The sequence below is a fragment of the Colias eurytheme genome, chromosome 11 (genome assembly GCF_061535395.1).
Source record: "Colias eurytheme isolate Ceu_HAF_F1 chromosome 11, ilColEury1 Martin Lab GWU primary, whole genome shotgun sequence".
Lineage (NCBI taxonomy): Eukaryota > Metazoa > Arthropoda > Insecta > Lepidoptera > Pieridae > Colias > Colias eurytheme.
In genome coordinates this window covers 4,439,008-4,464,332 of record NC_142990.1, presented here as the reverse complement: position 1 = coordinate 4,464,332, position 25,325 = coordinate 4,439,008, and the positions used below count along the sequence as shown (strand labels likewise).

General features: G+C 35.6%; 4 protein-coding genes across 9 annotated transcripts; 2 read left to right on the top strand and 2 right to left on the bottom strand.

The window, feature by feature from the left end:
- Window positions 1-43: 43 nt before the first annotated feature.
- LOC149904515 (traB domain-containing protein-like) lies at window positions 44-7,594 on the bottom strand. 3 transcript variants are annotated; one of them, XM_090106921.1, is made up of 11 exons: window positions 7,519-7,594; window positions 6,943-7,127; window positions 6,406-6,498; window positions 5,968-6,137; window positions 5,460-5,584; window positions 5,250-5,376; window positions 4,680-4,819; window positions 4,054-4,205; window positions 3,622-3,727; window positions 1,687-2,902; window positions 44-1,248 (listed from the first exon to the last, which is right to left on the bottom strand). In XM_090106921.1, exons 2-10 carry the CDS (start codon window positions 7,118-7,120, stop codon window positions 2,788-2,790), a joined length of 1,206 nt encoding a protein of 401 aa, XP_089963047.1. In that variant the 5' UTR covers window positions 7,121-7,127; window positions 7,519-7,594; the 3' UTR covers window positions 44-1,248; window positions 1,687-2,787. The 3 variants fall into 3 exon arrangements, with proteins under 3 accessions (XP_089963047.1, XP_089963046.1, XP_089963048.1); XM_090106920.1 differs by having other exon boundaries at window positions 7,442-7,577; XM_090106922.1 differs by having other exon boundaries at window positions 7,542-7,566.
- An 888-nt stretch (window positions 7,595-8,482) lies between these two features.
- On the top strand, window positions 8,483-9,394 carry sun (ATP synthase subunit epsilon stunted). 2 transcript variants are annotated; one of them, XM_090106983.1, is made up of 4 exons: window positions 8,483-8,646; window positions 8,730-8,860; window positions 8,982-9,004; window positions 9,295-9,394. In XM_090106983.1, the coding sequence occupies exons 1-3, from the start codon at window positions 8,618-8,620 to the stop codon at window positions 8,993-8,995; spliced, it is 174 nt and encodes a 57-aa protein (XP_089963109.1). In that variant the 5' UTR covers window positions 8,483-8,617; the 3' UTR covers window positions 8,996-9,004; window positions 9,295-9,394. The 2 variants fall into 2 exon arrangements, with proteins under 2 accessions (XP_089963109.1, XP_089963108.1); XM_090106982.1 differs by lacking the exon at window positions 8,982-9,004 and having other exon boundaries at window positions 8,484-8,646.
- A 454-nt stretch (window positions 9,395-9,848) lies between these two features.
- LOC149904513 (tRNA N6-adenosine threonylcarbamoyltransferase, mitochondrial-like) lies at window positions 9,849-11,314 on the bottom strand. The gene has a single exon (XM_090106981.1). The coding sequence runs from the start codon at window positions 11,079-11,081 to the stop codon at window positions 9,852-9,854; it is 1,230 nt and encodes a 409-aa protein (XP_089963107.1). The 5' UTR covers window positions 11,082-11,314; the 3' UTR covers window positions 9,849-9,851.
- Window positions 11,315-15,655: 4,341 nt separating this feature from the next.
- On the top strand, window positions 15,656-23,637 carry LOC149904512 (1-acyl-sn-glycerol-3-phosphate acyltransferase gamma-like). 3 transcript variants are annotated; one of them, XM_090106967.1, is made up of 8 exons: window positions 15,656-15,752; window positions 16,223-16,437; window positions 16,532-16,704; window positions 19,321-19,482; window positions 19,574-19,774; window positions 22,158-22,295; window positions 22,972-23,191; window positions 23,409-23,637. In XM_090106967.1, the coding sequence occupies exons 2-8, from the start codon at window positions 16,257-16,259 to the stop codon at window positions 23,483-23,485; spliced, it is 1,152 nt and encodes a 383-aa protein (XP_089963093.1). In that variant the 5' UTR covers window positions 15,656-15,752; window positions 16,223-16,256; the 3' UTR covers window positions 23,486-23,637. The 3 variants fall into 3 exon arrangements, with proteins under 3 accessions (XP_089963093.1, XP_089963095.1, XP_089963094.1); XM_090106969.1 differs by having other exon boundaries at window positions 15,670-15,722; XM_090106968.1 differs by lacking the exon at window positions 15,656-15,752 and adding an exon at window positions 15,776-15,970.
- The last annotated feature ends 1,688 nt before the right edge of the window (window positions 23,638-25,325 follow it).

Here is a 25,325-nt window from a genome sequence, read left to right as displayed (position 1 = left end):
GTCAATGCACAAAAGACGGAGTTTGGATTAAAATAAAAGCCAATTATAATAAAAACGCATTTATTTTTACATAATAACTATAATAACAGCAATTGGATTGGTTTTATAATAATTATAATCGCATTTAAATTTACAATTTAATAAATTCGAAACATATGTATAACCTAGTTCAATTCTATACTACTATATTGATTACACTAATAATAAAAGCAAAATATAACATCAGTCTAATTAAAGTTATTCAATATTTTCTCAATTTTGACATTGTATTAATAATTCAAATACATTTCTCACACAGAGAATTTAAACATTGTGGTGGTCATGCATTCGTGAGTCGTAGAGATAGCAATAGATCGAATGGTTAAGTGTATGATTTTCAAGATAAAAGAACATAAAAGTCCTTTTTCTAACTATGATTTTAATTTATTTTTTAAGGTTTTAAAATCCTATTACTAATTCTATTGGTGTTATAAATTGACCGTATCTAAGAGAATTGAGATATTTTTAAAATACATTGAACTGAAAATAAATATTTATTTCAATTTGTAACAAGTTTTACGTCTAATGAATTATGTATTGAAACATGTACCTATTTAATAAATCATTTAAATGTGTTCAAAATCTACCGCAAATGCACATATAGGAATAAAACTATGTAACATAACTCAATGTAGATATAGCTGCTAAATAATTGTATTATATCTTTTAAAAAGATAACGAAAAACTCTTAAATTCTACACGATTTATATCTAATTTATAATTGTATTTTCTTATATTTTAGGTCCCACTTTATTTTAAAAATGTCTCAAGTCTGTCTGTCTTGATAAGTTTAAATTTTCGATATGACTCAGTTGAGATTAATAGATTATTATAAGAAGAACATAGAGAATAAATAAATTTGTAATTTCCTGAATAACATATTAGTCCTGCGATAATTATTTCGAATTATAAATAAAATAAAAGCAATCATTCAAAATAACATTATTGTATTCTTAAAAGTAAAGAAATTCTAACTCCACTTAAATTAACCAAACGTTGAACATAAGTGAATTGCAATTAGATTGAAAGTGTAGTATAATGCAAATTGGAATTAAATAGAAAATAATAGAGAACACATAAGCTCAAACATATAGTATCGGTCTAACCGTAGGCCCTTTTAATTTATAACAATTTTTACGTTTCAAAAGACATCGACTTGGTCGATTTTAGAGTTCCGAAATATTTCCAATCCGATTATCATGGATTCACCTGAAAGAAAAAGTTCTGTATTATTGACGTATTCATGACATAATATTGTCTGTTAAAAGATATTTATTGTTCTTTCACGCAAAAATTGTGGGAGCCGAGAATTGTGCCTGCTCGTACTGGCTAAGGAATCATAACACACCACACCCACACCCACAGAAGGTTAGCGAATGGGAAGTATGTATTTGTTACTCTTCCACGAAAATACTGCTGAACCGATTACAATGAAATGAAACACACACATAGAAGGTAACTTGGATTAACACATAGGATAGGTTTTATCCCGGAAATCCCACGAGAACGGGAACTATGCGGGTTGTTCTTTAGAAAGCTAGTAGAAATATATAAAACAACTAGAGGTGCGCCCCGGCTTCGCCCGTGGCACCGTCTCACGCCACGCGCACCGACACACGGATTGTACTATGTAGTGATGCTATATACCGTGCGCGTGCATCACGGCAGCCAGCGGCGCGGCACCAGCTTGTAGCCGGCGTACAGCAGCGCGCCCGCGCACGCCACGCGCACCGACACACGGATTGTACTATGTAGTGATGCTATATACCGTGCGCGTGCATCACGGCAGCCAGCGGCGCGGCACCAGCTTGTAGCCGGCGTACAGCAGCGCGCCCGCGCACGCCACGCGCACCGACACACGGATTGTACTATGTAGTGATGCTATATACCGTGCGCGTGCATCACGGCAGCCAGCGGCGCGGCACCAGCTTGTAGCCGGCGTACAGCAGCGCGCCCGCGCACGCCACGCGCACCGACACACGGATTGTACTATGTAGTGATGCTATATACCGTGCGCGTGCATCACGGCAGCCAGCGGCGCGGCACCAGCTTGTAGCCGGCGTACAGCAGCGCGCCCGCGCACGCCACGCGCACCGACACACGGATTGTACTATGTAGTGATGCTATATACCGTGCGCGTGCATCACGGCAGCCAGCGGCGCGGCACCAGCTTGTAGCCGGCGTACAGCAGCGCGCCCGCGCACGCCACGCGCACCGACACACGGATTGTACTATGTAGTGATGCTATATACCGTGCGCGTGCATCACGGCAGCCAGCGGCGCGGCACCAGCTTGTAGCCGGCGTACAGCAGCGCGCCCGCGCACGCCACGCGCACCGACACACGGATTGTACTATGTAGTGATGCTATATACCGTGCGCGTGCATCACGGCAGCCAGCGGCGCGGCACCAGCTTGTAGCCGGCGTACAGCAGCGCGCCCGCGCACGCCACGCGCACCGACACACGGATTGTACTATGTAGTGATGCTATATACCGTGCGCGTGCATCACGGCAGCCAGCGGCGCGGCACCAGCTTGTAGCCGGCGTACAGCAGCGCGCCCGCGCACGCCACGCGCACCGACACACGGATTGTACTATGTAGTGATGCTATATACCGTGCGCGTGCATCACGGCAGCCAGCGGCGCGGCACCAGCTTGTAGCCGGCGTACAGCAGCGCGCCCGCGCACGCCACGCGCACCGACACACGGATTGTACTATGTAGTGATGCTATATACCGTGCGCGTGCATCACGGCAGCCAGCGGCGCGGCACCAGCTTGTAGCCGGCGTACAGCAGCGCGCCCGCGCACGCCACGCGCACCGACACACGGATTATACGCGTCGACAGGGACGGGGGCGGCACGCTGGAAGGAATTAATTAATTAATGAATGAATAATAAAGTAATATTTAAAGCTGAAGAGATTATTTGCTTGAACGCGCTAATCTCAGGAACTAAAGTAAAGTTAAAAAGTAAAAAAATATTTATTCTTAAAGACATGTACATCAGTCATAATACATAAATTACATAGTGCTTAATACAGTTTCTTAAAGAAAAACGTTAAAATACAGGAAATAAAATCATTGGTTCCTAACTACTGGTCCAATTTGAAATATTCTTTTGGTGTTAAATAGTCCATTTATCGAGAAAGGCTATAGGTTATATTATATCATCACGCTAAGACCAGCAGGAGCGGAGCAATGCGGTTACACAAGATGTATATCTCGTCGGTTCTTCTCTTAGAAACTGTGGTAAATTATAATTTTTCTGCATTTTGACGATTTCAAATGCTCTCTGTGCCGTCAGTATATTACAATTAACTTATTTGGTCATGTATCATGTAACATTAATATGTATTGTCACTTGTACTTTAGTTGGTAATTGGTTGCAATATAAAGAGGTTGTCAATCCGTTGTTTCATTTAGCTATCCAAAATATATATAAGGCCGCTACACTCTTTTAAACGAAGTCTACTTGAATTAATAAATGTTTGAGTTTATATTTTAACTATGTGAACTTTAACTGCCACAACGGCTATATGTGTGACATGAAAACAAATATTCTCTTATGCTATAAATACTCACACAAGCAACGGCGTTATATCTTGCGGTGTGATCTTGCCCCAATAGTCGACGATACCGGCCACGTGACCGATACCAACCACACCCACGATACGACATGGTTCCCTACCTGCAAATATTTTATTAGATTAAAAAAAACCTATTTTGGGTATATAAGATTGAAAAAAGTGCAGATTAAACACAAATAAGTACTGATTGGTTTAATGTAATTCTTATTAAAATCAAAATATGAAACATTTTTTTTTAATTTTATACTTAATTGAAACATTATGAAACGTTTTTAACATTTTATAACCCTTAGTCAAAAGTATTTAGTATATAAATTATTGGATTTGAAAAAATTTCTTAAAAAATTACAACTAAGTAAGTAAATTCATTTCTACAATCTACATAATATTATTTTTATTTTATTAAATAATAAGGCTTCCCACTCACGTGTCTGCAAAGCGGCGACTTGCAGCGAGTGACACAGATACATGTCCCTCTCGACGACGAACACGCGCTTGAGAGCGGGAAACTCGCCCGCCATTTCTTCCAACATGTCTTCTAGCATTTTCTTCTGTTTGCATCTCTCTACTTCTTCTAAACTGCAATTATTTTTTTGTATTATATATTGTTAGAATTTATGTATATAAATAATATGTATTTGAAAAGATTTTGACGTGATAACGTTTTTAAAATCGTTTTAGTCGGGTGACATGTTCAGAAACTTGTGTCACACCAAAACCTCACGAGCGCGATCGCAGGTATAACGAGAGAGGGACGGACCGATCTCCCGTCTCATCTCGAGCGCTGCCACCAATAAGACGTTATCACGTAAACATCTCGATCGTAAACCTACTTTACAATAAACCAATTTTTTTACATAATAAATATTTGATAAAGGTCTGAGGCCGCGTCATCATGGTAAGTGAATGACGCGAGTCCAAACTATTGTGAAAAATTCATTAAATATATATTACCTATAAATGACATTGTAATGCTATAAAAATAAATCTTTATTACCTATCAAGTACCTACTTTAACAAATAATAATTTCACAGAAGATACAAAAAACATACCTTATACTTTGGTTAGATGTAAGTAAATGCCAAATGAACCGAATCGTTTGTCCCCAGGATAGAGATGCGATTGCTCTGTGTAGGGTGATGTCAATAGCACGATCCCCTAATTGGACTATACAATTTGGAACTTTTTTAGCCTAAAATAAAATTTTAACGATTAGATATTAAAGACTTAAATGGATATAAACACTATTTATTTGTTATATATTATCAACCCAACATTTTGCACATTTTGCAGTTTGGTCATGGAGAGACACAGGGATGCATTTAAAACCCATTAAAATTTAAAGTCTTTAATTCGTAAAATTTAACAATATAACTTCACTACATAGTATAAAACAAAGTCGCTTTCTCTGTCTCTATATTCCCATGTATGCTTAAATCTTTAAAACTACGCAACGGATTTTGATGCGGTTTGTTTTAATAGATAGAGTGGTTTTCGAGGAAGGTTTTAGTATATAATTTAATAAGTTTTAGGGCAAAGCGGGCGAAGCCGCGGGTGGAAAGCTAGTGTAATTATAAATACATTGTACTAATAACTATAGCAGTAATTGAATTAAATATTACCTCAGCCATTGCTCTCCTAAACTCGCCACCAGGTGCCATTCCCAATTCCCTGGTGATATTTGCAGACATATTTAAAAGCAATATGTACATTAAACCATTGAATACCCCATTTTGAGCCATAGTTGCCCTAAAAACGTAAAAAATAAAATGTAGAAATTAAAATATGATGAATCGGGATTACAATTAATTTAAGAAAAATTGAATTCTTACCTAATTTTCTTAATATTAATATTTTTAGCTTCTCTTAAAATAACCTCTTCATCAAGTAATAAAATATTGGTCCTTTGCTCACAGAGTTCAACCATAACTATGTGTGGGGATACCTCTTGAATGACCTAAAAATAATGCATTGTTAACATTTTCCTAACATTCAGTAAGAATATAACTACACACATACAATTTGTAGGACATATTGTCCTACAAATTGTGTAATAAATATTTGAGAACCATCAAATCAAAATATTTTATCCTTGTTTCCTCTGGTAGCTTCCACAATCGAGAGTTTCGTACATGAAATTATTGGGCATCTCATCAAAATAAAGCTACTCACGAAAAATTAGCTTGATAGTAATCACTTGCAAAAATGGACGATGTATCCCGGACTATGTAGCGCATGTCGCGTGACGGTCGAACCGTACGATAAAGTTTCACTTTTACCGTGGTTTCATAAAACCACACAACATTTTTTTTAGTTTTAAAATGTATTTAACCAACTCACCCTTGAAACATCCTCTTGAGATTGCAAACTAAAATGTGCAGTTCCAACCAAGTACACTTTACCACCATTTGGTGCATCTAACACTGTAACAGTATTTGGTAATCCATCTTGTCTTAAATCCGGGGACTCTTGACCTTTAGCACTATCATTCAAAGACTGTCGGCCATTTCCTATAATGTTTAAATTCATTATAAAAGGATAAATTTCCTGTTGAAATTGATGTAGGAGTATAAATTAGTGTTCTTTTATAATCTCTATCTCAAGAGTTTGTAGGATTATAATATTATAATTTAGATCTGTATTTCATTCTATTAAAAATGCAGTCTAGTAATAATTATTTAAATTGTAGTTCTAAATATTAAATTATTCTCAACATAATTAATTGAACATTTAAACATAAAAATGTTATTCAAATAAAAATGATTCAATGTACTTCACCTTCATTCACATTATCTGGATTTGAATGTAAGGCTTCCTTTGATGAAATTTCTTTACTTTCAGGCTGCGGTGGATTAATAAAGTTATTTTTACCTGAAAAAGAGCACTATGTTAACTTGTATTCATTAAAAAAATAATCACATATAAAACCAGTTTATACTTTTTTTTCTTCCATTTCTCCTTTTTAGAACCATATTTTATTTTATGCTATACTAGAAAGAACTCAAATACTGTTACTGTGATGTCTACTGAAAGACTGTGGGTGGGAAGCCTTATACACACCACATTTAGATAAGAGACTTAATAAGCTTATTACTGTAAGACCTTCACAAATTCATAAATTATTACACACCAATCTATCATAATATGTTATGTGGTCATTGAGTTTCTGTACAGTTTAGGAAACCCATATTACTTGCAATGTGTTAGCAGTTCCATATAAAATCTCGATATTCTACACAATATAATTTACTTATGAATACATTCAATATTCAGTATGCACAAAATTAAATTTAAAAAGTAAAGTAGTTATATTACTTTTTTCAGTCTCTGCTACAATATTATCTCCCATAATTTTGTGTGCATCTCCTCCACCTTCCTCAGCCTTTAAAAACATTTGACATTCATTCACAATATCGCACTTTACTCCTGCAGCCTTGGATGCTTGATTGATTAACAAATGTTCTTTTTCACCATCAGCTTCCATTTTTTTCATAAAAATCCTGCGAAATCACAAAATGTGTTCAAGCCATAACATAAAATATATTCGTGGCGGTTGCCTTCTTGTAAGTTTGCTACGTGGATATGTTGAAATTGAAATATAATGTTCAATGCATGTATTATAGACACTTATCCAAAGATTGTACAATTTAACAATAAATTTATTTTGCTATTTAGCACTAGTTTAAATAATTATTTATTTAAATAATAATAGGTATGTTGATAAAATACCAGCTTGACGTTATGAAAACTTTTGTAATTATGTACCATAAAACCAAAGCAAAGCAAATAAAACATAGTGTGTGCAAAATCTTACAAATGTAAAAAATGCGAGGATTAATTAAGTAATATTGGAGTCATGAGCAAAAAGAGAAAGAAAAATATTATTTTTACTTTTCCAAAAATTAAATACGTGCCAGTCACAAACGACTTCAGACGTTATCCGATAAGTGTTGCAAGTATACAAAATGTTCCAAAAACTTAAATATGTATATATTATGATGTATGGGAAATATATGAGACTTGTTGATACAATTTCATTTTATAAAGCACTTAAATAAAAGGTTTAAAATTCATATAAGGTGTATATGATGCTAGTTCTACCTTTACCAAAAACGTTTGTGTTTAGATTTAGGAATTAAATGTGCTTAAAAATTGAGCTGGCAATACTAAATCTAAATGTCAGTGCCACACGGTGCCACATGTGTCAAGTTCTTTTTTTTTTCGAGTGGCAGCAAGGTCTTTTGGGCTTATGGCTATGAGTTATGACCACGGCCACGCTATAAGCCACGCTATGACCAATGACTTTGGTAATTTTGCAATAATTTCACATGTTTTAAGAAATCATCTTATTATAATGAAGATCGCACCTACATAGTTCTATTCCTCATTCATCTTACATCATAAATCACGAACAACAATCTTTTATGGCTGGCGTCCACTAGGCGGATCGGGCCGGGCCGCATCGCAACGCAAAAATAGGCCGGCCTATGTTTTGTATGAAACATCGTCCATTAGCGACGGATTGGGCCGGGGCGGGCCGCAACGCATTGGCGGATATCGCTTCGCAGGCGGATTTCTGCCGGCGGTGCGCTGCGGCCCGGCCCGCCCCGACCCGTCTAGTGGACGCAGGCAGGCGGATGTGAGCGGCGAGCGTCTGTTAGATAAAATCTGCCTAGGCGGTCCGCCGCGCCCCGTACAGGTGGACGCAGGAGCAAACAGCGTGTCTATTAGAGACGGCCCGTTGCGATGCGGCCCGGCCCGATCCGCCTGTAATGGACGCCTAGCATTACGAGTGAATGGCAACTTTAGAATTTTATAATCTGGGAATATTTTCATATTTTATCTCGGAGTATTTTATATATTCTGTACATCACATCTGTTACATCATAGCGAGGATTCTTTTTTCAAGATTTTAATTTCGGAATCTTTAGACCTCGCTGGTTATCTACTGTACATATTTTATTGCTAAATAAAGTAAGAAAACTTTAAAATGAGTGCCTGGAGACAAGCGGGTTTAAAGTAAGGGTTATTACATGGTTTTAGTAGCGTTTCATTAGTGGAGTTTTGAGAAATACCATACATAATCAAACCTTAATTTTTAGTTACATAAACTACTCAAACATTGCCGCTCAGATCTTGAGGAGATCTCTGAAGCCGCAACTCCGAACGGAGGCATTGCGTCGCGATGAATCCCACGTTCGTATAACACCCTGGGCTAATGGCAAACCAGCTCGTAAGTTTATTTTCATAAATAAAAATGAAAATCTATATGTCGAAAGGAATATTTTCAATTCGCAATAAGTATTCCAACCTTCTTTTGATAGCAATTGCTAAAATTTATTCTTGACTTTCAGATGAGAAAGACTAAACTTCAGGTGTAAGTTAGGCTGTTAACCCGTGTGTTTCGTCAATCTTGTGCCATATATTAGCATGTATTTAATTTTTAGTTTAGGCTGTTCCTTACTAAAATGTGTGATTTTATTTTTGTTTAAATGTATGATAATCTTATGTAAAACATTATAACATTCAAATAAAATATGCCCATGTGATACTGTCTTGACAAAACCGATGATTGATGACTAACAAGTTTTTGTCTTGTGTAACAAAGTGTGCATCATAATACACAATTATTTAAATATAAATTAATATACACATTTTATTTTTCAGATCTTCAAAATGCTGCGGCTAAGTAGACTGAAGAAGGATGAAATTTTGCAATTATATTTTAGTCATATTTAAATAAATCTTGGTTTCAAATGTTACTCTATATTGTTGTTGTTATTTTAATTATATTGATTTACTAGCTGTTGCCCGCAGCTTCGCTTGCGCGGAAAAGATAAATTTTCATGGTATAAGTTTTCATCCCCTATTTTACCCCTTTAGGGGATGAATTTTCTAAAATCCTTTCTTAGGGGACGCCTACGTTATGACATCTACCTGTATGCCAAATTTCAGCCCGATACGTCCAGTGGTTTGGACTGTGCGTTGATAGATCACTATATCAGTCACCTTTGAGTTTTATATATGTATATAGAAGATTCCTGATAATGTAAAGTTAAACTGTTGGTAAAAGCCTATAAGGTATATATTTTTTAACTCTTCTTATTCCTCACTCTCATTGTATGTTATAAACAAAATGAGATAGGGCAGGGGAACAGAAGAAACAAAATAGAAACAGGAACATAAAAATGAAATGGGCACATAGATAAAGACTCCTAATATTTCTAAACATTTTTTAATCTAGTGGATTTTACATGTATGTTAGCATTTACAACATTATTCTTAATATTAATACCTAAAGGTGCAACGGGGTCAATTTCATTGAGAGTAAAATTGGTAGGATTATATCCTGTTTTTAGTTTTTCTATGCCATTCCAGGCTATCATAATACCATTATCTGTGCACAGCCTAGGGGGTGGTCGAAATATATTACAGCCCATACTCCGCAATGATTCTAAACATTCAAAAATGAAATTATTACAAGCAACACCACCAGATACCACAATGCTTTTATTTGCTTTAGGTAGATAATTATGGTTTTCACAGAATTGCACAGCTCTTTCTGTTCTATGTACCAAATGCCTTGCAATTGCCATCTGAAACCCAGCACATAAGTCATTCACTTCTGGTATAATTTCATCACCTTGAATGCAATGCTCAACCTCTTTATTCAATAAATGCCTTATGAAAGCGTCTTTCAATCCACTGAAACTAAAATTACAGTCCCGAATTTTATATAGAGGTAGTGGGAAAGAAAATAAATCTTTATTCATTGATTTTTGAGCAGCTAATTCTACAGCTCTACCACCAGCCAGTTGAGAGTATTCAGGTATATTTCTTAATTTCATTCTCCTTGCCACTTTATCTAATACTTCACCAGGAGCATTATCCAGGGTTTCACCAAGTAATAGAAAATCATCCACACCTCTCACTAAAGTTAATAAGCAATGTCCACCTGATATTAATAATGCCAGAAATGGAAAATCTATATTGTGACACATTCGAGCAGCTAATGCATGCGCTTCCATGTGATGGATTGGTATAATAGGTTTTTGATGAGACTTGGACAGGTGCATAGCAAATTTAACACCTATTTGTAGACTGAACAGCAATCCTGGCTTAACTGTCACTGCTATTGCATCAATATCTTTCATACTAAGCTGAGCTTTGCCAAGTGTCTCTTTTACTGCCAATTCTATATTGTCACGATGCAAATCTCTAGCAATTAAAGGATTCACACCACCATATCTAAGATGAGTCACATTTTGAGAAAATAAAGTTTCTCCTAGTATTCGGCCACTACTGTTGATAATTGCACATCCAGTATCATCACATGATGTTTCTATGCCAATAACTATATTCTCAGAATGACTACAAAATTTAAAGAATGGAATGCGAACAAGAGAATTTCGCCTAAATTTTATCTTACTATAACTTAAACCAAAAAATCGCATTATAATATTCTTTTATATTATATACTTAAATGAATGAAATTATAGTTAAGCCTACTTGTTTCAGTCAGACTTACAGCAGCCCATTTGAAATACTGATAATGATGAAGGTTTGATGTTTACCTTAACGATTTTATTCTTATGGGTTATCCAAAAGTCGGATTATATTAATAAACTTCATTCTTTATCAATAAAGCTTGCAGCAAGCACAGGCAACAACTATTTCAATGTTCATCTGAGGTAACATGTACTACAAAACAAAGTTTTATAGAAAAACTTGTAGATATTTTTTTTATTTATCTTTGCAATACTTAAGGACAATATTATAATAATAATTAAAATTAATAAAATTGGGTTTAGAGTAATTTACAAATTTTATTAAAAACTATAGACATGGGTCGTCACAGGTATGGGGTACGCCACTGCCAGCAGGCAGAAATGATAACTCAGGGGTGGATGTCAGTTCTTTACTAATAAAATACTTGTACAAAGGTTGTGGATCAGTGGTCGCCTTTCCACACAAGGTCACAATACACTATATTATGAGAATACACACAAGATCAAGTTAGGGTTTGCGCGGGAAACGTTAAAGTTAGGCGTAGTGTCGCGTTCGCGGTTTATCCTCGACTCAACTAACGGCTGCACGTGCGGGAGACGCGCCGGCCGTTACAGAGGGGCGCGGGAGGTGAGGTGAACCTTTTTGGCAAGCGTCCCTGCTGCACGTGCGGCAGACGCGCCGACCGTTACAGAGGGGCGCGGGAGGTGAGGTGAATCTGGTAGGCAAGCGTCCGCGAGAGGCCCTTGTGGGTAAGACGCGGGTGGCTACATGACTACGGTTTACTATATACTCCCCCTCTAGTTCAGGTGTACGCCCTCGTTCCTGGACTAGCTGCTCTTTTACCTTCTTCGGTCGTCCGCGTTTCTTGACGGGGTTAACAGGATCCGGCGGAGTATCATCGTTACTAATGAACGGGGTCAAATCTTGAACATGGTATTTCCCTATAATCTCGTGAGGCAGCTCCATACGCGCAATGTTGTACGTCGTAGGGCTTATCTTCTTGGTGATGACGTAAGGACCATCGCGTCTCGGCATAAATTTTGCAGTGAGTGCCTTTGAACCTTTGCTCAAGAGGTGCGATTTTAGTAGCACCTTATCACCCACCTTGTATTCTACCCGCCGACGCGACTGGTCGGCGTATTCTTTCGCCTTGTCCTGTTGCTTCTCGACTCGTTCTCTGATCGCCGACAACGAGCTGAGGAATCGTCGTAAGTAGGGTGTTATTTGTGGAACAAAGTTATCTTTGTCCAGTATGGCACGTTGGTCATGTGTTGCTTCCGAAGGGGACCGCAGCTCTCTTCCGAATGTCAGGTACGCCGGTGTTGTTCCTGTTGTACGGCACACGGCACTATTTAGAGCAAATCTGATCACCGGCAAGTTCTTGGGCCAGGTACTATGGTCTCCTTCAACCAATCGTGCTAACTGTGCCTTAAGGTCGCGGTTTTTCCTTTCTGCTGGGTTGGCTTCTGGGTGGTACAGTGGCACCAAGTTCTGTGTCACACCCAAGACTGACATACATTGACGCATGACTGCCGAAATGAACTGAACTCCGTTGTCGGATATGATCCGACGAGGCAACCCAAACCGCATGAAGAATTCTTCGATGAGGACACGTGCGCAGGCTTCAGCTGTAGCATCCTTAAGTGCGTATAGTTCTACCCATCTTGTGGCCGTGTCTTCAACGAGCAATATCCACCGTTCCCCTTCCTCTCCTTCCGGTAATGGACCGAATAGATCTATGGCCAACACCTCGTTACGTTGATTCATGACGGGCGTCTGGAGGAGGCCTGGAGGCTTGTTATTGGTGGCCTTGTATCGTTGGCATTGAACGCAGGCTTTCACGTAGTCGGCTATTATCCTGCGCATTCCTGTGAAGAAGTACAGCTGTGATACTTTCCTGTAAGTATTGTCAATACCAGGATGCCCTGCTACTGCAGAGTCATGACATTGCTTCAAGATGTCTTGCTGTTGACCAGCTGGAACTACGAGTTGTGGTGATTCACTGTCCGAGTCGGGGTTATACCGGTACAGCACTCCTTGATCCATCATATATCCCCGCTCTGTCCATCGCTGGGCTGCGACATCATCGGTGGCTTCGAGCTCCTTGACAATCTTCTCCAGTTCTGGATCTGCCAGCTGTTCCTGTCTCAACAGATCCGGTTTCTTCACAGGTACGTCTATTATTACAGAGCAAATGCCGCATTGATCGCGGGTTTCTCCTGTGCAGATCGGCCTACTTAGTGTATCGGCCACAACATTTGCTTTACCTGGAGTATACTGGAATTGTATATCAAACGACTGGAGTTTGAGAGCCCACCGCACTAGCCGACCGGTTGGTGATTTTAAGGTCAGCAGCCAGCGGAGTGGTTGGTGATCACTTCCAATAATAACGGGTTGCCCATCGAGGTATGATCTAAAACGTCGCGACTTACGTCCCATTTTCAAAATCGAGATTTTGGGAGTAAATGGTACAGCTTTAATTGATACTGCCGCGAAACACTGTATTGCGTTGGGCGCCAGATATAGACATGGGTCGTCACAGGTATGGGGTACGCCACTGCCAGCAGGCAGAAATGATAACTCAGGGGTGGATGTCAGTTCTTTACTAATAAAATACTTGTACAAAGGTTGTGGATCAGTGGTCGCCTTTCCACACAAGGTCACAATACACTATATTATGAGAATACACACAAGATCAAGTTAGGGTTTGCGCGGGAAACGTTAAAGTTAGGCGTAGTGTCGCGTTCGCGGTTTATCCTCGACTCAACTAACGGCTGCACGTGCGGGAGACGCGCCGGCCGTTACAGAGGGGCGCGGGAGGTGAGGTGAACCTTTTTGGCAAGCGTCCCTGCTGCACGTGCGGCAGACGCGCCGACCGTTACAGAGGGGCGCGGGAGGTGAGGTGAATCTGGTAGGCAAGCGTCCGCGAGAGGCCCTTGTGGGTAAGACGCGGGTGGCTACATGACTACGGTTTACTATAAAACAAAAATACTAAAATAGGAACATGTGTTTATTGACAAATGACAATTACTATTTTGACATCGAACGAAGGCTTTTTGAAGCTTCTTGGCTTTTTGCCAGTGTCGATAAAAACATAAAGTTAAAAACCACAGAGTAAAAAAATGTAACTAATCTGTGTAACTCAATAAGAAAAAAGATTTCAAATTAATTCACATACAAAGCAGTTATGGTTTAGTGGTAGGACTTCAGACATATCGGTCGTGGCCGAGGGTTCTAAATTAGTCAATCGCGCAGGAAATAAATTGATTTTTAAATATATCTGCGCACTTGGATAACGTCATCACTGCTCAAACGGTGAATGAAATCATAAACCTTAAGTGCCATATCACACTAGCGGATTGCGAGCGGTTTCAAAGCGGAGCGGGTGCGCAACGAATACGTTGCGGGCGCGCAACGAACACGCCGCGGTTGCGCAGCGAATTCGTTGCGGACGCGTCATTTTGTATACTCTCGCACAAAAGCCAGCCCTTCCGCCTTGCCTAACTTCCATTCAATATTTCCATCGTTTCTGTAGCACTCAATTTTTTAACCGTACTGTGGAAATGCACTTACTTAACAGTTAACTAAAGATGTAATAACAACTGGAGTTGTTAAAAAAAGGTGCTATAAAATTGAATTACTAGGACTTTTAGAATGTACCATACATTCCAAAAGTATGTAACGACTGACCAGTATAATCTCTCCCATAGCAACGTATGTTATAAAGAGATTTTGTGAACCTAATTATGAGCAAAGTGATAGTGAGTTGCTGGTTGCTTGATAAAATTTTCTATTCACTGCTATTTATCTAATAATAAGATAGCCCTGTTTTAGTTAAGGAGCTTTAACATTTATTTCACTAATGAACTTTCTTAATGAGCAATTAAGTTATCTGATTGCATTTCGACCAAGATTTAATAGATAAAACAATACCCTAAACATTAACATGTTATGAAACTCGTAAAAAATAATGATCTCATAATTATTATACTATCACAAGTTATAAGTAACAACCAGCACGGATTCCATTTTGTTAATGAGTGTACATGACTGCGACGTAAACGTTGCGCATCTGCCACGCGTCCGCAACGAATTCGCTGCGCAACCGCAACGTATTCGTTGCGCACCCGCTCCGCTTTGAAACCGCTCGCAATCCGCTAGTGTGATATGTCACTAAATGTCTTAGATCAAAAACATATTATATAGCAACCGCAATCCGTACTTGGCCAGCGTAGCGGATCATGTCCTGAAACCTGATAGAGCCTGGCTTATTAGCGGTAGCGACGGCTCGAGCAGTCCGTGTACGGCAGTGAATGAATGTCCATAGTTCACCTGATTGTATGTCCATAGTTCACATGATTTTATATGTCATTGATTGAATAATTACACATTAAGTTGCCTGGAAGAGGTGATAAGGCCGCCTTCTGTGCTGGACTATATAAAAGTTTTATAATTAAATTATTAATAAATAACTATTATGGTAACTCTAAATTAGATTTAAATTTAATATTCAATAGTGGTAACATTGACCACGGCTAATCATTTCATTACAGTGTCTATCAGTGCCCTCTGTGGTTTTCGTTTTTGTAAAATTAACATTGAAATTAAATGTTGAGGTATTAAATTTATGTAAAGATACTAAAATTAAAATAATAAATTTAATTTGTCTATAATGTAACGTTATCAAGTGTTAAAACTTTCAAGCATATTAAACAAATATATATCTAATATTATCATAAATTACTAATTTGAATCTCGCCGAATACATTTAAGTTATTATAAAATATAGTGCGTGGAGTGTAATAATTATTGTATCTTATATTTTATTTAATAGGTATGGCTAACACTTTGCTGATATTCTTCGTGGTATTAGGTTTATCGGCGTGAAGTATTTTTTGTCATCTAAATAGATAGTGATTTACCTACTTTTGAACTTTATTTTTATAATAAAATTTGACTTTCATTTAGTAATGAATTAGATGTATTACTTTAAATAAGTATTCTTGAATGATTTATATTATTATGTTCATCTTATTGTATGCTAATTGTTATGTCATTAGAATAAATATTCATTAATTATTTTAAGGATTACATGACCACAAAAGGAAGCTGACGCAAAAATGTATTTGTTAAGTGTGTTGAAGCAATCAACACTTGTTCATTTATGTTTTGCTATATCCTACTTCACTTCAGGATTACTGCTTAATTTCATTCAAGCTATATTATACTTTGGACTTCGCCCCTTTAATAAATCTTTGTATAGAAAAATTAATTACTACTTGTCATACTCTTTTGCATGCCGTAAGTATATTAATTGTATCTGTATGTAAATATGAATTTATTTAATGTACATTAGCATTATGAATTATGTTAAAATATATTATTATGTTTTTAGAATTAGTGTTCATGTCAGAATGGTGGGCTGGAACGAAAATGTCAATTTACGTTAAAAAAGATGAATATGATAAATATTATGGCAAAGAGCATGGATATCTTATAATGAATCACAGCTATGAAATAGACTGGCTTATGGGATGGCATTTTTGTGACGGCATCAAAGTATTAGGAGTAAGTATAATTAAATTAATGTTTATTTTTTTAATTTAACATAGTCCTTACTAGTATTTTATTTCATCATAGTTTTCAAGTTTGACCAAGAGAATAATTGTGCCTAGTTAGTCTTCCAAATATAGTTTAATTCTGTTGCATATTGACAACATTATCATCCTACATATTTACCAAAGATTTGGTTGGCTAGTCTCAATCAAGATTGGTCATTGTTGTCAATATTTAGTAAATTGACGAAAATTGGTTAGAAATGAATAATAATATTTTGCTTTTTTATTAATTTTAATCATTTTGACTTTGATTTATCATTGATATTCTATTCATTTGTGATTAAAGGACTTATCTTTGATAATATTTACTGATGTAATATTTTGATAATTGTGTGTGTGCTGTCTTACAAAGTATTATTACATCCTCTTATTATTTCTGTTTGCTTTTTTGAATTGTAAATTTTAATATTTAAGTTAAAACTATTGTCATATAAAACACATGCAGGAATTGTAAAATTTCTAGCAGCCAGATAATGATAATAGTTTTGTGCCTTACCTCAGCAAAAAACAACCTACTCAAGCTTTTTTTGTGATTGTTACACAATAACACTCATGGTCTACAGATTTTTTGTCAAGATTTTGAAAGATGAGAGATTGTAGTTATTTGTGATAACATTGAATTTTAAATTAAAATTTAACTCACAAGAGCCTTGTCAAATAAGTTATGTTTTTTTTTCTAGCGGGCATGTGATAGTATATAGTAGTTAGTAGGGAGATGATAGTACTTGAAGGACTAAACATATTTCATAATAATATGTAAATAATTTTTAATACAAGTTTTTAGGTAAACATTTTTTGGACAACCCAAATACAGATCTTTATGTCAATAACTTAATTTGAATAATAATCTTATTGTTTAATTTAAAGTGACTCATTAGTAATATTGGATATTATAATGATAAAAATATATTATCAATTGTTCATTAATTTTATGTATGTAGGTAATTAAGTACATTCGGTGGAGATATTACTCAAAATATGAGTACAGAAATACCCCAACTTTCGCTACTCCATTTTACGCGAATTCGGAGTTACGCGATTTTACTTGCTGACCGCCGCGTATCATCCAAATGGGAAATAACGAGTCATTTGTCACAAAAAATACCATATTATGAAAGTAAACTAAATGATAAATATTATCAAAGATTTTGAATGGAAAATAAGTATATGTGAATTACCAAAGTAACAGTTATTATCATTATTTTATGACTATCGATTTGGCTTTTCGTGTTCCGCTGTTTGAAGATAAGGAGACTTTATGTAAGAAGGATTGTATAATCTAATTAGGTACCAAATAGATTACATGCCCTTGATAAATACTACCGTGTGTTAATCAATGGTATCGGTCATTTAGAACAGTCACTATGCAATCGTATTCACCGAATAAATAGAACAAATTTAGAAAAAAACGCATGAATTTTTTTTTTCTTTGCTAGGTATCATCGTTTTAAATTTAGAAAAGACGTTCGCTAGTTTTTATGAATAGACCAAATGAATATCCCTCGCGGAACGAGCATACTTCTCTCTACGAAACAATTTTCGAACGGAAGTATCTCGACACCAATGATATTCCGAGAGATAAAAAAAAACAATTCATGTGTGAGATTGCACTCCCGTTGGTGAAATTTACATTCATGGAATTGTTATTAGATTATTAATTTTTTTGAATGCCACTTTTTTCTGATTATAAAATCGTCGATGAACCAACCTTCTGATTATAAATCTTCCAGGAAATCTTTTTCAATAATTTTTGCTATTTTCTTAAGTTAAATGCTTTAATTATTACAGTGTATTTTCATTTAAAAATAATACAAGCGACTACTTTTACAGTAGAATGTGTATATCACTATACTATCACGCTATGTAACCAGACCCTAATGAGTTGAAAAAATTATCACAGCATTATCAGTGAAATAAGAATTTAATTAAGTATTGTAACTTACATTAATCGTTTACCTCGTTTTGTTTGTTATTATTATGACTTCGATTATATCAATGACTTCTTTATTGCAGACATTAAAAATATAGCAGACGCAATATTTTTCCTTTAATTACGCCTTATTTTAATAAGAATGCGTTATTGGTTTATAATTAATCAAGCAAAACAGTATTAAATTTATTAGTAACACTCTTTCACAGACCTATTTCAGACACTATTCCTACACAACGAAAATGCTACACGTTTACATAATATTTAGTTCCTTTGTAAAAGTTTTAAGTTATGAATGCAAATAAATGAACTTTTATTTATTATTATTAATTATTATTTATTCTTCTAATTGATATTTTCGGATGCAAATTCATAATACTTTTCTACTTTTCGTCCTCACAATTAAGGTCCATATCCTTAGACTAAAAGCAATGTATCGTTTTTAAACAAAATGCTTAAAATAAGGATTGCTGCAAATGGACGTCGCACCAAATCACGTACAGCGTACTTAAATTTTGAAAATTATAAAAATCTTCCTACTCATTAAAAACTTTCCTACGGTCTACGGGTCCCTATATACAATTTGCCTGCTGTAATATTACAGAGACATTTTTTTAAATAATAAAATTGTTTCAGAACTGTAAAGCCTACGCTAAAAAGTCCATTCAATACATGCCACCAATCGGTTGGATGTGGAAATTTTCCGAGTTCGTATTTTTAGAACGATCGTACGAAAAAGATAAGGAAATTATTAAGCAACAGATTGCGAAAATTTGTGAATATCCAGATCCAGTATGGGTGAGAATTTACAAATGAATATTAATTATTATTATGTGTGTTTTATAACTGGTATGGTAACTAAAATGGTATTAATAATCACTTTTTTCAGCTATTATTGACGCCCGAAGGTACCCGTTTTACGGAGAAAAAACATGAAGCTTCATTGAAGTTTGCCAAGGAAAAGAATTTACCACTACTTAAGCATCACCTAACACCCCGTACAAGAGGTTTCACGACCAGCTTACAGCATTTCCGCGGAAAAATACCAGTTATTTATAATATTCAATTGGCCTTCGAGAAAGATAGCAAGGTACGACGTGTTTTAATTTAATAATGATGCTGTACATTGTTCGAAAATTAATCGTATATTTGCATTTTAAATTTATTAAATGAGTAACTAATGAGGCCTTCACACGTTAAAAAATGCAGGATGCATTTAGGTATAGTAATATCAATACATAATTACGATATCACACGATAATTATCATACTCGTTACTAAGCAATTTTCAACACAGAAAATATAACTTTACTAGGTAAATGTACATAAAAAATGCTTTTTTACACATTTCCAGTAATAGTATTTATTTGTAAGTAAGTATATTAATAATATGCGTATAATGATAAACTTAATAGTAAATACATCTAAATTATATGCTATGATAAATAAGTGCGTGTAAACAATGAATGATACATTCGTAGCAAGGTGATATTCACTTTATTGTAATTGACGCTTCTCAATTATTCTGGTCATGAATAGGAGATATACAGGGTGTACCAAAAAGTAGTGATGAACGGAAGCTGAGAGGTAGAGGACCTAGAGGGCTATCCGAATCACCCCCATGTATGTAATGCGATTTTTCGTATTTTCGGAGTTATGACGATTTTTTCAATTTTTCACCTATCGCCGAGTACGATGATATTTTCACTCATGCTGACGTCAATGATTGCGGAAGATGCTTGATTTTTTTTGTGTGCTAAGCTGAAAGATAGGCCAATTCAGTATGGTAACATTTACTATCGTTAGATCTTTGAATGGAATAAAAAAAAGAATGAAATGGCAAGAAAGATAAAATTACCCAGTATGTTCACCACTTCAAGGGCCCGTAAAAAAATAAAATCACATAAAAAAAGTTTTCCGTTTGACTTTTAAAAACTTGCTCTATCTATCAGATAGCTACCCTGAAAATTTCATTTTATTATTCAGAAGGCTTCAATCGAAAAATTTGAATCTAAATGTGGTAAGTGCAAAAATTGAATTAACATGATGATCATTAAAACCAATAAATAGGTGTTTAATTACCAGAAATTTTTAAAATAACCCCGCTGTTGCTCAATGCAAGTGCGACATCACCGTAAAAAGTAGTCTTTTAAATGTCTGAATGCCCTTTTATCATTTTTAATGGTTTCTTCTGCTACTATGAATTTCCGGGTTATTTCGTCCAAATTGTGGCAGTCTCTCGTCTTTGTAGTATCCCCACGGAAAATAATCAATAGGGTTTATGTCCGGGGACCGTGCAGGCCAGGCTAAAGGGCCAAGATACCCTGAAAGATGGATTGGTCGTTGCAGCCTGCGCATGCGCCGGTGAAGCCTGCCTTAAAGCCTGGCCTCCACGGTCCCTCGACCTAAACCCCATTGATTTGTTTCAATGGGAATATTAAAAAGACTTCGGCTACTTGAGAGAATGCCACAATTTAGACGAAATAACCCGGAAATTCATAGTAACAGAAGAAACCATTAAAAATGATAAAAGGGCATTCAGACATTTAAAAGACAACTTTTTACGGTGATGTCGCACTTGCATTGAGCAACAGCGGGGTTATTTTAAAAATTTCTGGTAATTAAACACCTATTTATTGGTTTTAATGATCATCATGTTAATTCAATTTTTGCACTTACCACATTTAGATTTAAATTATTCGATTGAAGCCTTCTGAATAATAAAATGAAATTTTCAGGGTAGCTATCTGATAGATAGAGCAAGTTTTTAAAAGTCAAACGGAAAAATTTTTTTATGTGATTTTATTTTTTTACGGGCCCTTGAAGTGGTGAACATACTGGGTAATTTTATCTTTCTTGCCATTTAATTATTTTTTTTATTCCATTCAAAGATCTAACGATAGTAAATGTTACCATACTGAATTGGCCTATCTTTCAGCTTAGCACACAAAAAAAATCAAGCATCTTCCGCAATCATTTACGTCAGCATGAGTGAAAATATCATCGTACTCGGCGATAGGTGAAAAATTGAAAAAATCGTCATAACTCCGAAAATACGAAAAATCGCATAACATACATGGGGGTGATTCGGATAGCCCTCTAGGTCCTCTACCTCTCAGCTTCCGTTCATCACTACTTTTTGGTACACCCTGTATAGGAAATGGAACGTTGACAACCTAATTGGTTGACAACAAACGATGACTCTTTATATGCACTCTATAATCTGTACTGTTATATCATAAGCCCGAAGCCGATGTGCTTCTTTATCTTTAGGGTTTAAACTTTAAAGTAATAGAGAACGGCTTACCTATTAAAGATATAATCAGCGGACGAATAAATGATTAAAATTACGCGGGAAAAACTGCATCTAACGTCTTATCTGCGTGCCATGAGACCAAAGTCGCGGGAGAAACTTATTTTGAATTTACACATAAATTATGATTAATGTGCTATTTATTCTTACTTTTCTAATAGGTTCCGCCTACATTGATGAGTATGTTGTATGGAAAACCGGTGCACGCACACCTGTATATTGAACGAATACCGGTTGAGAAAATTCCCGAGGGTGAGGCAGAGGGTGCAAAATGGTTGCACGATCTCTTCGTCGTAAAGGTATGATAGCATATTTATATTTCTTGTATTCTATCTTTAGAAAAAAACTTTAGAATGCGTACATTTAGTTATCAGGATGTCGGTGATTAAAGAGCAATTTGCGTCAAAAATGTACTTACCTACTTGAGTTTTTCAAATATAAGTTATAAAATTGTAAGATTTGAAATTTAATATTTTGTAACTTAAGTACTTACGTTTAAAGAATACGATAGGTGTGTCATGATCATGCCGCGACCGTGTCGTGTTGTGCACTAAAAAAATGCAAGTTATTTATTGTTTGGAAAATAATAAACACACAACTTGTTAATTCTACTAAAATTATAAATGCGAAAGTTTGTATGTTTGTTCGTGAAATTTGGTACACAATTTGGTAACTCATAACAGGATAGTTTTTATCCCGAAAATCCAACGGGAATGAGAACTGTGCGGGTGGACAAAAAAAAAGACGGGTTGCACTCCGGGAGTGCCGGCAGAAGTGAAAACTTGATTATTAACGTTCAGCATGTTTGATATTTTGGAATGGTATCCGTCTTACGCATGGAATATAAGGGCTAAAAAAATCCGTCTTACGCCTTTTCGATCAGGCCACGTGTCCTGACGCGAGTTTAAGATTTTATACCCAACGCCGTTAAAGAAGTTTTCACTTCAAAAGCTAGTAAATAATATGATTTTTCAGGACAAAATGATGGAATCGTTCATGAACACGGGCGACTTCTTCCAAGAGTCTGGTGTGGAGAGAGTGGAGCCGTTCTACAGACCTCGTCGTGTGTATTCGTTACTAAATACCGTGGGTTGGGCGATCGTCACATTAACGCCTATGTTGTATTACCTCATGGGACTTCTTTTTAGCGGCCGATTGATATATTTATCCATTGGAGGCGCTATTATCGCTGCTTGTGAGTATTAAAAAATTAAATAAATATTTTTTTTTAATTAAATTACATTTTTTTTTAGATTTTTTAATTGGAAGAAATAAAGTATGTTTATTATGGACACATACATTTTCCATTGAAGTTAAGTTGTACTTAAAATAATTTGAATGAATAAATGATGATTTTGCGACAAAAAATATTTCAAGCTGGTGTTTTAACATTTTTTTATTTTATTTTTCAGTCTATGTTTTGCTTCAAAAGTCGATTGGAATGTCTCAGATCAGCCATGGGTCTTCATATGGGACAGAAAAGAAGTAACGTTATTAAAAATGTAGACCAAGTAAACTATTTTTTATACCTACTTAAAAATTGACAAAAGTACATGCCTAGCATACATGATACTTGAATATGTCTATTTATTTTAGTGATTGTTGAATATTTGTTTTATATTTATTCTTTACAACACTTTATGTGATTATATGTGTGAGTATAATTAAATTTAAAACTCAAAAGGAAATTATTAAATTTTGTACCTAGCTGTTCAATTGATTAGGATTCAAATTCTATTTTCACACTCAGTAAGTACTGCACAAACTGAACAAAATTTTGAAATGTTGTATTCTAATATATTTTTTCACAGCAAATTTTTAATACAAATCCTTGAATATTATAAGAAAAGTCCTTTATTTTACAAATGTTGCGTATTTTATAATCTTGTAGGTAGCATTGATGTATTTTTTGTCTTCATAATAATAACCACTAGGAAAATATAACGGTAGGTTCAATATAGTACATATACATAACTTTTTCAAGGAAAGCTTTTTTATAGAAAATTCATCACAAATGGAAAAAGCTCAAATAAGAACAGGATTTTTAAATATCTTTTTGCTTGTTTAATTTTATATAAATGTAACCTATTTTTATGGACTGTGTGTAAATGTGACTAATTCTTTATAATACTATAAATATATACTGATGAGTGCCCTTTTTAAATGTTTCTGTTCATCTTAAAGTAATTCACTTGATAAAAAAATGGGTTGACAGACAGTATTTATATTTAAGTGTGTGTGTGAAACCTATAAAAATAGCATTATGGTACTGGTATTTATTAACCTTTTGACCGCCAGAGCAAAAACGCATCGCCGTGCCCTCCACGCCAAGCCACAAATTCAATGAGATAACCTTGAAAATAGTAGGGATTCCAAGATGTTATCGATAAACATAATAATTCACGTCTGAATATTTGAATAAACAGCTTATAACACAAAAATAATATTTATTTAACCTCATCTCCTACTGTAAAAACTTAAGACCACATTTATAGCAACTATCAACAAAAAAAATCAACCTTTTGAGATACAAAAATACATATAAAATTGCAGCAAGTTACAGCACTATTCTCTATCAGTTACGCCCCATTGGCATGTATACATGCCAATGGCGCGGGCAACCATCCTTTTTTTTATAATCTCTCGCTTCTGATTAGGGATGTGTAGCTGTATATTATTATAACTTATCGAGTTTATTTATTAAGTTTATATGAACTATAGGTATTATCGTGGAGTGTTTATTTGTAAATATCAAAACAACTATTACCTTTAAATAAAGGGAATTGCATTAAAACTACATATTTATTTTCCAATCATTTAGTTTAATACTTGAGTTATTACAAATACTAATTATATGTAGGTACCTATTTAGGTCAATTACCATATTTTGATATGACATAGCGACAATTTGTATCATAAGAATATTCTAATAAAGGCACTGATTAGACTTATTAGGTAATAAATTTTGAAAACTTCTAAAATGCGCAATAGTTCTTCTGTACTATAAAACTCTTCACTTGCCATTTTTGCGATTATAATATTGGTAGATACCTACTCGATAAAATATTTTTACAACTTTCCGCACTTAACAACACGGCACGCGCTTACGACGTCACCAGTTCGACATCTATTCATGTCAATGGCGCAGAAGGGATTGCATATCGATACTGTGCTAGGGATGCGCATGATTGGCGAAAAGGAAAATATTCAAATCAACAATATCCACAATATAGACAATATGGTATTATACCAAAGAATGTAGTATTTACCTTTTTTCTCAGTGACTAAGCTTATATATTTTTTTTGTAGTTATTACAAAAATTAAGCGA

Coding starts and splice junctions, on each gene's coding strand:
- LOC149904515 (XM_090106921.1), bottom strand. CDS start 7,120: ATGAAAAAAATGGAAGCTGATGGTGAAAAAGAACATTTGTTAATCAAT. Junction 5,377..5,459: donor ATTAATATTAAGAAAATTAG/GTAAGAATTCAA, acceptor TTACGTTTTTAG/GGCAACTATGGCTCAAAATG. Junction 2,903..3,621: donor GATATAACGCCGTTGCTTGT/GTGAGTATTTAT, acceptor AATTCCTTCCAG/CGTGCCGCCCCCGTCCCTGT.
- sun (XM_090106982.1), top strand. CDS start 8,618: ATGAGTGCCTGGAGACAAGCGGGTTTAAA. Junction 8,647..8,729: donor TGGAGACAAGCGGGTTTAAA/GTAAGGGTTATT, acceptor CTTAATTTTTAG/TTACATAAACTACTCAAACA. Junction 8,861..9,294: donor GGCTAATGGCAAACCAGCTC/GTAAGTTTATTT, acceptor TTTATTTTTCAG/ATCTTCAAAATGCTGCGGCT.
- LOC149904513 (XM_090106981.1), bottom strand. CDS start 11,081: ATGCGATTTTTTGGTTTAAGTTATAGTAAGATAAAATTTAGGCGAAAT.
- LOC149904512 (XM_090106967.1), top strand. CDS start 16,257: ATGTATTTGTTAAGTGTGTTGAAGCAATCAACACTTGTTCATTTATGT. Junction 16,438..16,531: donor GTCATACTCTTTTGCATGCC/GTAAGTATATTA, acceptor TTATGTTTTTAG/AATTAGTGTTCATGTCAGAA. Junction 16,705..19,320: donor ACGGCATCAAAGTATTAGGA/GTAAGTATAATT, acceptor AAATTGTTTCAG/AACTGTAAAGCCTACGCTAA.